Source organism: Colias philodice, chromosome 21 (assembly GCF_061535455.1).
Source record: "Colias philodice isolate Cphi_HAF_F1 chromosome 21, ilColPhil1 Martin Lab GWU primary, whole genome shotgun sequence".
NCBI lineage: Eukaryota > Metazoa > Arthropoda > Insecta > Lepidoptera > Pieridae > Colias > Colias philodice.
Genome location: NC_143106.1, coordinates 5,618,297 through 5,630,544, shown reverse-complemented (window position 1 = coordinate 5,630,544; position 12,248 = coordinate 5,618,297). Strand labels below are relative to the sequence as shown.

Here is a 12,248-nt window from a genome sequence, read left to right as displayed (position 1 = left end):
AATAAATTACACCTACATAATATGATATGCTTGTTTAGTACCCGCATTTACCTACTACGGTTTTAAGTCAGATACGCAGGTATATTAAATTGAGCCGTGAGGCGTCATTTAATTAACTGCCTGGATGATATATTATATCAGCATCGTGAATTGACTGGCTGATGTTATTGAGGCTATTCATTTAAGAGGATAGAAATGCTGTTCGTCAATTGTAACGAATAAAATCTCTATTTATTTGAATTATCTCAATAGAAAACGCAAATAAGCTATGAGAAAATATCTAATATTGTAGCCTGTAGCCACAATGATTGTCAGGAGGTAGGTATGAAGTCAATCTAAAAATTAATGTAGGTACACCTAACTAAGATGATATTAATCTGTGTCATTTTCTTAAGATTTCATCTGCTCGACAAAAAAAAACTCCAGATTTAACCTAACATCATATTATGAGAGATTATTAATTTGTTAATTAATTTGTAATGAAGACTGAGAGTATCGTTAGATTATATTATTTAGTCGACTTGAATTATTTAGGTATCTCTACCTACCTGTGAGAAGGTAAATATAAATACAAATATTATTAGATAATTAAAAAATAGTCATCGTTAAACTAAGACAATAATTTCCTATTAATTTTTTATAGCTACATCATTAACAGATGCGAAACATTAAACAAGGTTGATTATTGATAAAATAGCTTACGTAACCCGTATGTGGGTCGTACATGACTCAGTTGCTACCCGAGAAAATCTCCCGTATCCATAAACGCATGTTAATAATGATATTTAGATCAATAATATTACAGATCTTTTTCCGAATTGGATCTTCACGGATTTAATCTGTTTTGTCTCCCTTAAAAGGAGGTGATTTATGAAGAGATGAAACTAAAGGTTCCGTAGATTTTTTTATTGAATGAAATTCAGTTAGAATAGAATATTGTTTCAAAACAATGAATGAATCCTTAGTGAAACATGAAATATTTTCCAGAAAAATGCATACCTAGCTAGCGGTTGCATGATCATCATTGTTTCTACATAGGTTATGTGCTGACGAGCTGACGATGATTATGGGGCTAGACTCTATAATACTCTATAATACTAGCTAATGCAGTGTATTGCCAGCCTAAAATGGTTTTGTAGAAGGGATTAGAATTAAGGACATCCGGAACTCTCACTTTAAATTGCAATACCAGCTTGGAATACGTTATAAATCCCCGATACTCATGACAGTAGGTACACTTACCTACTTACAAATCAATATACATAAGTTAATCCATTATTGTCGTAACCCTTCTCATTTAATCATAAAACAGAGGGCAATACATGAATTTAATAATATATTACATAAATAAACTTCTTCTATAGTTTTAATCCTAAGCGCGGAAAGAATCCTGTCTTTGTTTGTTTTAATTTGATATAAATGTAAAATTTAGGCAGATTTTTTAACCTATTGTTACCAACAGCATTACAAATTTGGATTCAATTTTGCATATATAGATGGCTACCTATGACTTACGAGAACAATGTCAACTACCATAACATGACCATAACTGAATGAGCCTATATTATGTTTGTATTCAAGTGACATCATAGCCTGGTGGTACTTTCCAAAACAAATTATTTAAATTTCGCAGAACTTAATTAGTAATAAAGAATAAATAGATATATCAAGTCGAACCATTAAAGGTAAAATGTTATTTTGGAGTCTGAGCACGGCTCGTAACTTACCTAGTCTAATTTTTATAATTTGTACCTATAGCTATTAATTATATTATAAATGCGATGTGTCAGTGTGTTGATTTGTTTGTCTTTATTTCACGTTGCTAATAAGAAAATCTGTATGATTTTTGAGTTTGGAGATGATAGTAGCCTATGACCCTACTTGTTACTTCGATGGAACATTTCATTTCTTTGTGAATTTCCTTTGACTATGAGGGGAAAGCTAGTACATTTTACATTATACGGTTTTTTTTCAATTCAGAACGAACGTAACCTGATAAAGATTCCAGGATTTAGGCTAGGCAACATTGTTAAAATATTAAGGAATCAGTCAGGAAGTCGTTTTAAAGTGCTAATTGCATAGTTGTAATTTTTGTTGAAAATAATTGGCGGCCGTTAATTATCTTTTCTGAGTGTGATAATATGTACTACTACACAATTACCTTATTGTTACACTGGTTATACAGTATAATAAGATATTTGAAACCAAATATAAATATAAATAGATTAATCATCAGAATCGAACAAGAGATTCTATTAATACGGATATGAGCTAAATAAATTATTCACGATACATTTAAATATTAATATCAATAAATTAAGAGTTTAGTTTTTGGTGGTAGCCAATGATGCGAATTCTTGAGATGCGTAGGCGCAATCGGGTATAAGGATACGCGACTTTACTCCAAGTCGTGTTTTCCTCACGACATTTACGGACGAACAGATGTAAGTGTCGAGTGTTCAGAGAAATATAAATAATTAAAATAAATATTTGAACTTGCGTAATCCTGTACTGTGAATTTTAAGAATTTGAAGTGTGAAGTGTTTGCCCCGGTAATTCTACATTGACAGGAACTTGATTTCTTAGAAATTATGTTTACTTTTTAAATTTTTAACGGATCTATTTCGGATTATTTAAGTATTTTTTTTCATGCATAAATCGCCGATTATTTAACAAAATTAGTTTGACGGTTAAAATTATCATCAACATTCAGTTACTCTATCTGAGAGTCTGTAAACTAAATATTTGTGCTGTATAATACCTATCATAGTGTTCAAATTACAAGTTTTGGCTTAGATTTAACGAATCGGTTGGATAATAATGTACCTAATTCTAATTTTGAATGCAAGAATCTGTGCAATTTTGTTGATTTTACATATCCTCAGCAGTGATTTATACTTAGTTCTCTACTTCTTACTCTTTGAAGTCGCATTATTTTTTGTAACAGCTGAGCTTCCAATATTCTTCCGTTGCACGTGAAATTTTTGCCACGAACCTGACATTTGCATACTTAATATTTATCTCCATCCATCTCATTTTCAGATGCAAGAAAAACTTTTTTCCATAGCACCTCTGGTGCTTTTGGCGTTGGCGTGGGGCGCTGACGGTGAGTGTCTTTGAACTATTATATCATAAATAACTACTAAATAGTTACTCTATTATCACCCATATACTTTAAATTACATTTACCATAAAATTACGTATGCTATATTTTTAAAACATAATGTTATTTTACAATTACTAAGTAATGCTAGACTCCTAAATACGCAAATATACATTTAAACAGCGGTTTAAAAAATAGTGTTTGTTTAGCCGGTAATTTTGAATACGTCTCATTAAATAATCCACACGTTACTAAAATTATGCAAATTCCTATTCAAACTATAATATTTAACAAAATGACTATGATACCGCATTGGTAAATTAACCTCCAGTTTCTAGTAACATACCTAATATAAATGCAAAAGAAGTTGGCATACAGGCAAACATTGTGATTGATTAATTAATTATTTATAGGTACGTACGTAGGTTGTATTCCGCGTGTTTATATGATAAATCACTATATATAAACAAAACATTGTAATATTATTTAGACAATTGTTCAAAGTATGAAAAATGGTTCAATGGTAAAGCATAAATATTTTACACGCGCACACCAAATTATTATTCCTACTTTCCATTTCTTCTTGTGATCTTCTTTTCTGTTATAATAAATTACTTATATTATAATAGATCATTAGTTTCCGGGTATGAGTTCCCAGGAAATATTGTTTGGGATCTAATACTATTTTGTTAGCAATTGCTGATAATGTGGTAATAACTTGCGATTTTAATTTAAGTAAATTATGTATATGGAAACATGTGTCATCTGGTAATTGAACTGGTTCCCACGCCTGTTACACTAGTTTTATAATATAATAAATACCTAATGTTTAGTACCTATATAATCTATTACATATATTATAACAATTATCCTTACAATAATTATTCAGGGCCACACTGAGCGTTATAAAATACGACGAAAAAATAATGTAGGAGGCCTTGTTTCAGGATAATATAGTCGTCAGTTGTAGGGAGTTAAGACGATACACAAAAAAAAATCTACTGCTTGGCGGGCGGAGTCTAATAGCTCGCTATCGCGAACGCGGGTGTGCGCGAAGTCATTCTTGCAAACTCGCCGCGCTGCCGCTGGCCGACTCGGGACAAACATGTATGGAGTCGTCATACAGTTATAATATTCTTATACATATATTTAATTGTTGATTTATTGGTTTTATTTTCTTGCTTATAAACAAATAATCTTCTTTTTAACAACTACTTAGACATTATTAATAATTATTATTATTTCGTAATGTTTACTTTATTACAAAATAATACAGGTTATAAATAATCTTTAAAATAACAAAAAATATTGTTACTCTGAAAAAATGAAATGGTACTCAATAACGCGGACTAATGAATGGATTTAGATAGAATTTGATGCTGACGTAGATATTACGTCATGCCCAGAAATGAAAGGTAATATTTCTGAAAGAAGTTATAAACCCTAGTTCTTCTCAGTCAAAGTCAAGAGTGGAAGATATCACTAATACAGTAAAACTGATGCGAAACTTTGGATGTTAATTTGTATATTTTTTTGTTAGTTGTTACTTAATCACGTCAAGACTACATTACCAATTTTGATAAAATATAGCTAATTGCCTGGATTTACACATAGGTTACTTTTTATCCGAACTGAACACTTCTGTGGGATAAGACAGGATTCACGATATATAATCTAATTCCACGCGGGCAAAGCCGCGGTCGGAATGACATTTTTTTAAATAAAAAAATTGTTTAAAAAAAACACAAAATATATTGACGCATGTATTTATTTTTTGCACTCTATTATAATTGTAATTATTCATTACAAATAATCAAAATAAAATAGCCAGAACAAAGTAAGGCCCTGGTAGGGTAGGTAGGTAGGTACAGCAATGTGAGACGAACACTGGCTTATTTATACCAATAATAAACATTAAATAAACATTAAATTAAGTTTACTTTCTAACAACAAAAATACATAATATTAGCTAATGTGAAAGCGAATCAACCAATCATCCCACAAAAATGAAATGTGCACACAAATATTCATCCAAATCGGTTCATGTCATTAGGAGGAGTGACTGCAGCGCCATCTTCCGGGCCCAATTGTGTTTCCAGATCACCCAGGAACTCAATTTAATATACTTACACAAAATTTTTCGAAATGAAAACTCACATTACTATGTAAATATGAATATAAACCTGTTTTATTACTAAGCAATTTCCCGCACAGGTGTAGTAAGTATAAATGAAATAAATATCAACATCAAATTCTTTATACAACATACTTATCTACCACCTTTTAAGAAATGTAATTCTTGAAATTATTTCGTATTTTTTTTAAATATAATACTACTCCAATGAGCTCCTGTTCCATATTATGTCCGCCATACTTCCACTAAGTTCACCATGATTTTTTATTTCTTTGCACTTTGTTGCTTTTTGCTAAAAATGGAATCATGCGATAAAACCAGTAGAGCTTTGATAACATACATTTTTGACTGAATAAAGGTACTTACGAAGGAGTGGATTCACATTGTGAACAATCAGTGGGTTTATTTTCCTTCTGGATTCCGGATTTCTGAACAGATTATTTATGCTATAAATGAAAAAATCTTACACATTCGTTATGTACTTAAAACAGGGGTACATATCAAACATCGCCTATAATACAATTATCATCAAATTTAAAATAAAACCAACTTACTTCATTAATTTGTTCCAATTGTAAGCATTCTTTTTCCTCCAACCTTTATGTTTCTTCTTCTTATTTTCTTTATTGTCCCCATTTGTCTCATTTTGTCTTATCGTGTTGTCACCCTTTTTTACGATTGCGCGAGCGACACAAGCTCCCCGTGTGACGGCCGTAGCGGGAATGACTCGTGCAGCGATCGGGGTAGGAAGGTACAGGGCGGCTCTCGCTATATTGGCTGGTCGCGCGCTAATTTCAAGTATTTCTTGTTTATTTCAAAACCATCGCATATTTCAAAATTCTAACACGGTAGACGTATAGGTTGTATATTTTATAGTTAATATCCAAAAAGTCGTAACTTTACGTTTGTTATTTTGAAGATGCCAGAGATTAAAAAAAAATAACAATGAGAACTTTGTATTTTTTTTCTATCGAGAAAATATCATGGAATCATGTTTCTAAAACGGTAGACGTATTGTGTTACTATTGAACTTTCTTGTCAAGAATTTTCATCACGACAACTTTAATAATATAAAAATTACGAAGGTTTGAAAAGGGCCGTAAATGTTAGAAAAATTAATTCATCACCTTAAAAGGAATTTATCGTTCAAGGGTAACGTTCCTTATGACACATGTTTGGGCAGTGAAAGGGTTCACCAAAAAAAGGCTTACTCACTTCCTCCCTTCCCGGTTTCTCCAAAAAGGATATTATAGAATGTTAAATCGTGTAGTTCAATCTCAATACTGTAAACTAAATATTTGTGCTGTACTTGTGATTTATAAACTGACCAAACTATCGACGCGAATTAACCCCAAGTAAAGTAAAGATTGATAAGCGGTCGAGCCTCCGAATTAACCTTATGTAATTGAATAATATCATTAAGAGTTTCTGAGGTCTTTTGTTCGCTGGACAAGGACATAAGGTCCAGTGTGGGCGATAAGTCATTCACCATCTTATATGGGCATGGCCGTAACCAAGGTCTCGCTGTTTGTTTTGCTTGCCATCTGATTTGATGATGTATTTCGATCATGCAAATTGAGAATGTGGCAGGATGTTAAAGTTAAGGTTATAAATACATTCTTCACCAATCAAAAATGTCTAGTGGGCGTTAATGGCTTATTATTGCGCAACGCTTTCAAATATGGGAATTTTAATTTATTAACTCCAAGTTTATTTGAGATTTTTTTTCCATTAATTGATAGACTTAAATAGCATTGTTATTTTAACTTATTGTTATCCGAAGAAAGAGAAATACGCAATAAAATTTCTTTGTAGGTGTGTGTGTGTTCAACTATTGTTGGAACGGAGAATAAATTATTTGTACCTGCCCCCCTAGTCAAGTGGCTTTCTGTTAGCGTAGCGTTCAATAGAATAGACTACGAATGTATGAAATTGACGTAAGCTGTAGATAAACGTATCTACAGCTTACGTTAATTTCATACATTCGTAGTCTATTCTATTGAACGCTACGCTAACAGAAAGCCACTTGACTAGGGGGGCTGATCTGCTTATGGTCCACACATTCCTGAGTCTGGAATTATACAAAATTGAGCAAGTTCATTTGCAGTTGAAAAATATTTTTAAGGCTTAATAAAACGAAATAAAAGTGATTTAAAAAAAATATCGATAATTTACACGATGATAATTGCGTACCTAAATCTATGCCTGTGACTATAGGTATTTGTTCATTATGATAAAACTAAGACACTGCGCTGAATAAACAAAATATACTTGCCAACTATTGTTTTAAACTAGACATTATAACAGAACTCAAGTTATATGCCACAATACCACACCCGACGTTTTAGCTCAACTATAATTTTTCAGCTCAACGTTACTACAACTACTACCCGCGCGGTTACACCGGCCGCAACCTGTATGAGCACGGTCGCTCGATCTCGGACGATCTCGTGCGATGCGGACCGAACACTTGCGGCGTTGGTGCTCACTGCACGCACGGTAGTGTGCGGCCGGTGTGCGCGTGCCTGCCTGGATACTCTGGGGATCCTTTGTCGCAGTGCGTTAAGATCGAGTGTGTTGGTAAGTAGAGCTACTTAGTATAATATTATCTGTGGTAGAACATAAAATTTTCTGTAGGGTGTACCTACATTTATTAGGGGTGTTGTCAAAGACGTTGGCGGATTAAAAGCTTTTATCCTGTTATTAAAATGTCTATATTCAAACCACTATACAAAGGGATTCTTAGTCATCATCACAAAAATAAACTATGTTCGGTAATCGATATACCTTTTTTAATACTCTACGTATTATTAAAAATTGAAATCTTAATTTTTAGTGGTACGTAATACGTATTCATAAAAATTATACAATACCATAACTTTCAGACAACAGCGAATGCCGTGGTCACCAATCATGTGTGAACCAACACTGCATCAACCCCTGTGACGGTGCTTGCGGATCCCACGCCAACTGTGAGGTGAGATGATATACCTTTAATATTTTTAATCAATTTAATGTTAAAATAGTCCTTCGTGGTTTTAATTGCTACATTTTTTTTTCTCTTGCAGGTTCGTCAACATGTGCCAGTATGCTCATGTCCTCCTGGTTACACCGGCAATCCTTTCACAGCCTGCAGAATCGCTGATCCAGGTAAAATACTTCACAGTAACGTTATACATATAGTTATTTGTTTTCAATAAGAAATACTATTTGTTTTATACGAAGGATGTTTATTTTCATGTGTTTAATTGTTCACAGAGGAAGCTTGCCACCCATCCCCATGCGGTCCCAATACCAAATGCCACGTTGCCAACAACCAAGCCATCTGTACTTGTCTCCCTGGATACAGAGTAAGTAGAAAACAAATAAGAACAAATGATAAGCATTTGAATAAAAAACAACGTGTATAATGCTCTTAAATTCAGTTTAGCAGCTTTAATTTCGCATGGTCAAATGTCTTACAACAGGCATAAATATGTACAAGCCTTTCGAAATGCCTTCTCAAAGTGGGTGAATTGAAGACCTCTATTAATTTATATTCATTAATTTGTGCAGGGTAGCCCACTCGCTGGATGCAGACACGAATGCGACTCCGACAGCGACTGCGGTGCGCAACAGTCTTGCCGCGACTTCAAATGTGTCAGCCCTTGTAGCGACTGTGGTGTTAATGCCGACTGCGAAACTGTTGCTGCCCACCGTGCTGTGTGCAAGTGCCCAAGAGTGAGTTTATATTATGTCTTATTATGCCTTTTTTATCTAATTGTTGGTTACAGCTTTGCCCGGGTTGTACTTGAATAAAAATAACATTATATAGTGACCATTTTAGATATTAAATACTACCTAATATCCGTAGCTTTTGCAATGGTAAAATAATTTATATAAAATCGATCGAGAAGTTTTTGACTTAAAGGAAAACACACAAAATATCTAATCTTTCCTCTTTATAATATGATTTTTTATTATTATAGCTTGTTTGATAAATCACATTAAATTTTTTTAGGGCTACCACGGCGATCCCTACCGCATATGTTCCGCTGAGTGTACCTCAGACAGTGAATGCCCCAGCTATAAACCAGCTTGCGTATACAACGCGTGTGTCAACCCTTGCACCAACGCTTGCGGTGTGAACGCCGAGTGTAACCTCCGCGGTTTGACGCCCGTCTGCTCCTGCCCTAAGACCATGACCGGTGACCCCTTCACATTCTGCAGGCCTTTCGAAGCGCGTATGTAGTAATTTTAGTTAAATGTCAAATTATATCTTTGTTCATATTTTGTCACTGAATAACAAACACTATAAGCAACTAAAAATACATTGTCAACATATTGCAATTTGCGAAGCAAGATTGAATTACAAATTTTCTACGTATTTATTTTATTACGATAAAAATATATACATTGTTTAACTACAAAACAGGTGACCTTTGCGAGCCAAACCCTTGCGGCGCGAACGCCAAGTGTACCCCCGGCCACGACCGCACTGGTGCTGAACGCCCCGTCTGTACTTGCCCTTCTGGATACCGTGGAAATGCTCTCGTTTCTTGTGAAAAGGTACGTTATTCGAGAATGTTACAATGTAATTCTAACAATGAAAAAAACAAATATTTATTTAGTAGGGCCTTTTTTGGATAGATACTTTTGTGTTGGGTACAATAATGTTTGTGATTTTGTTCTTAAATGATTTTTATTTTACCGTCGCTTCTAGACAACGAACGTGAACAGCATATAATGCAGGATATGTTTTTTTTTTGACGTGACAACGTCTTATAATTCGATAGAGCCGCCTGCACGCACGAAAAAACATGACTCATGCGGCGTTACCTCGCTCTGAGGCGTTCCGTGTAAGGCTTGAAGTGCGAGCGAGAGCGCGGAACGAACGACAAAGAAGCACATTCGGACGTTGTCACGTTCAACTATCGTCAGTAAACCGACTTTACAGACAACCAATTTTTTTACAAAATATTGCTCTTCCAATCCAGATAGTTAGTCAAACAAAAAACATATAAAAGAGCTTTTGTAATTTCCTTCTTATTTTTTTTCGTCTACCTCTTAACTTAATCCCCTTATAAAATACCCTACAATCTGCCAGGGCGAGTGTGAACTAGACTCCCAATGTCCCGACCACTTGGCGTGCGTGGGCTTCGAGTGCGTCGACCCTTGTCTTGGTAACACGCAGTGCGGATCTGGCGCTGTGTGCATGGCGCGTAGACACATCGCTGTCTGCACGTGTCCTGGAGGTAAGTTTAATTCTATAGTTAGGTAATATGTTTTATTCTATAGTTTACAATTTATGAATACAAATGCTATATGTATGGTAGTAAATGTTCATAATAATAAAGATGCACCTTGTTCTTTTAAACTGATAGTGGAAAATATCATAATGTCCGATTTGAAGTTGTAATAATTACAAGCTAAAAATAAAAGCTCATTAATTATTAATGAGCTTTTTTCAAACCTAACCATATACACTTCGTTATAAGTTATAATGTGATAGACATTTCAATAAAAAAACTTGCTTGTTCATATCTATTTTTATTTTAATAAAAATTTGTTAAATAAATCCTCGCTTTCAGATCATCACGGTGATGCCCTAGTCAGCTGCTACCACACCAACTCTGAAGCCGCGTCCGCTCGCTACTACAGGTTCAAGCGTAACGGCAACTTCACAGAAAAAATTGAGGACCAGACCGAGGGAGTTGCCACGGAAACCATCGTTGTAGAGACGACCCTTGCTACCCCGACTGACGATTAAAAATAATCTTGCCTTTAATCACTGCCAAGTATTAAAGTGCACAATTAACAAATCGATTGATAAATAAACAAGCATTTTTTTGATCGTGTGTTATAAACTGATTTAATAGAAATTAAATCACCTTCTTAATGCAGGATCAAATGAAATAAATAATTTTTTATAGTTTTGATTTTTATTTTTACCTTTATTCTTATCCTGTTATTTATAAATAAGTATTAATAGGTACTGTTGATAGTCCCAAAGTTACTGCAATTATTTAGGTATATATGTAGGTAGAGCGAATAACACTCATAGCCAGTTATGAGTTTTATAGTAGATTGTGTCACGCAACACAAAAGTTTAATCATAGCAGCTTTACATAAATTTAGCACCCCATCGAAGGATTTTGAAATCAAAATGACCTTAATTAAAAAAATAGGTCTACGACCAAATCCAAACAGACTTATCGATTATGCATCTCATTTCAAAGGAAACTGATAAAACTTTATATTTCAGTATTAACTAGATGCTATTTTTTGCAAAAAAAAAACAATATAAATAACTAATTATTAACTAACTAACTATAGGCGACCTAACTAATCAAATAAGATTTAAGATCATTTTGACCTCAAATATTCTTTAATGGGGTGCTAAAGTTACACAACTTTAGCACCATTCAAGTTTAAAATCTTAATAAGTTTTTGTTGGGTGAAAATACAAATAATGTAGGTAGTAGTTACCTACATAGAGCAAATAACAAACCGTAGTACCTACCGTACGTGATCTACGGTACCGGTATATTCTTCTGTTTTTTGAATGATTTGTCTCAGTGTGGCTATGTGATGTAAATTATTAATATTTTCCTATTACATATTATTTCATTTTTATTATACTTAGGCGTTCATTTTTTATCATGTTGCGCTGCTAATTGAATGTATTCCTCTTCAACCGATTAAAAAACCAAGAGGGAGTTTTCAATTTGTCTGTATTTTTTGCGTACCTATATTATAACACAAACTTCTCGATTGGAAGAACCGATTTTGATGATTTTATTATTAATTGAAAGCTGGTGCCTACCATAATAATATTATGGTTCCTTAATTGGTCTAGTCGAGAAGGCGGTCCATTTTTTAAAGTGAAACTTTTTTTGTTAAATTATTATTTTACCAGTTATTGATACCGATTTTATGATATTTATAACATATTGTCTTTTATCCTTACTTACTATCTTTTATAATGCAATCGGCAGTAGATTAAACGATTTTTTATTTTTTTATATCAAA

The 12,248-nt window shown here is 33.6% G+C and overlaps 1 protein-coding gene and 1 long non-coding RNA gene across 4 annotated transcripts; one reads left to right on the top strand and one right to left on the bottom strand.

Moving 5' to 3' along the window:
* The first annotated feature begins 2,416 nt into the window (after nucleotides 1-2,416).
* On the top strand, nucleotides 2,417-11,148 carry aspr (asperous). Of its 2 annotated transcripts, none has more exons than XM_089708715.1 (11): nucleotides 2,417-2,444; nucleotides 3,043-3,106; nucleotides 7,605-7,817; nucleotides 8,123-8,214; nucleotides 8,306-8,387; nucleotides 8,496-8,587; nucleotides 8,793-8,957; nucleotides 9,238-9,460; nucleotides 9,652-9,785; nucleotides 10,324-10,471; nucleotides 10,808-11,148. In XM_089708715.1, exons 2-11 carry the CDS (start codon nucleotides 3,043-3,045, stop codon nucleotides 10,984-10,986), a joined length of 1,392 nt encoding a protein of 463 aa, XP_089564841.1. In that variant the 5' UTR covers nucleotides 2,417-2,444; the 3' UTR covers nucleotides 10,987-11,148. The 2 variants fall into 2 exon arrangements, with proteins under 2 accessions (XP_089564841.1, XP_089564842.1); XM_089708716.1 differs by lacking the exon at nucleotides 2,417-2,444 and adding an exon at nucleotides 2,454-2,552.
* On the bottom strand, nucleotides 5,027-6,367 carry LOC149478907 (uncharacterized). Of its 2 annotated transcripts, none has more exons than XR_016317348.1 (3): nucleotides 5,792-6,367; nucleotides 5,604-5,683; nucleotides 5,027-5,529 (listed from the first exon to the last, which is right to left on the bottom strand). It is a non-coding gene; the product is annotated as an uncharacterized LOC149478907 (long non-coding RNA). The 2 variants fall into 2 exon arrangements; XR_016317349.1 differs by having other exon boundaries at nucleotides 5,604-5,665.
* Nucleotides 11,149-12,248: the final 1,100 nt, after the last annotated feature.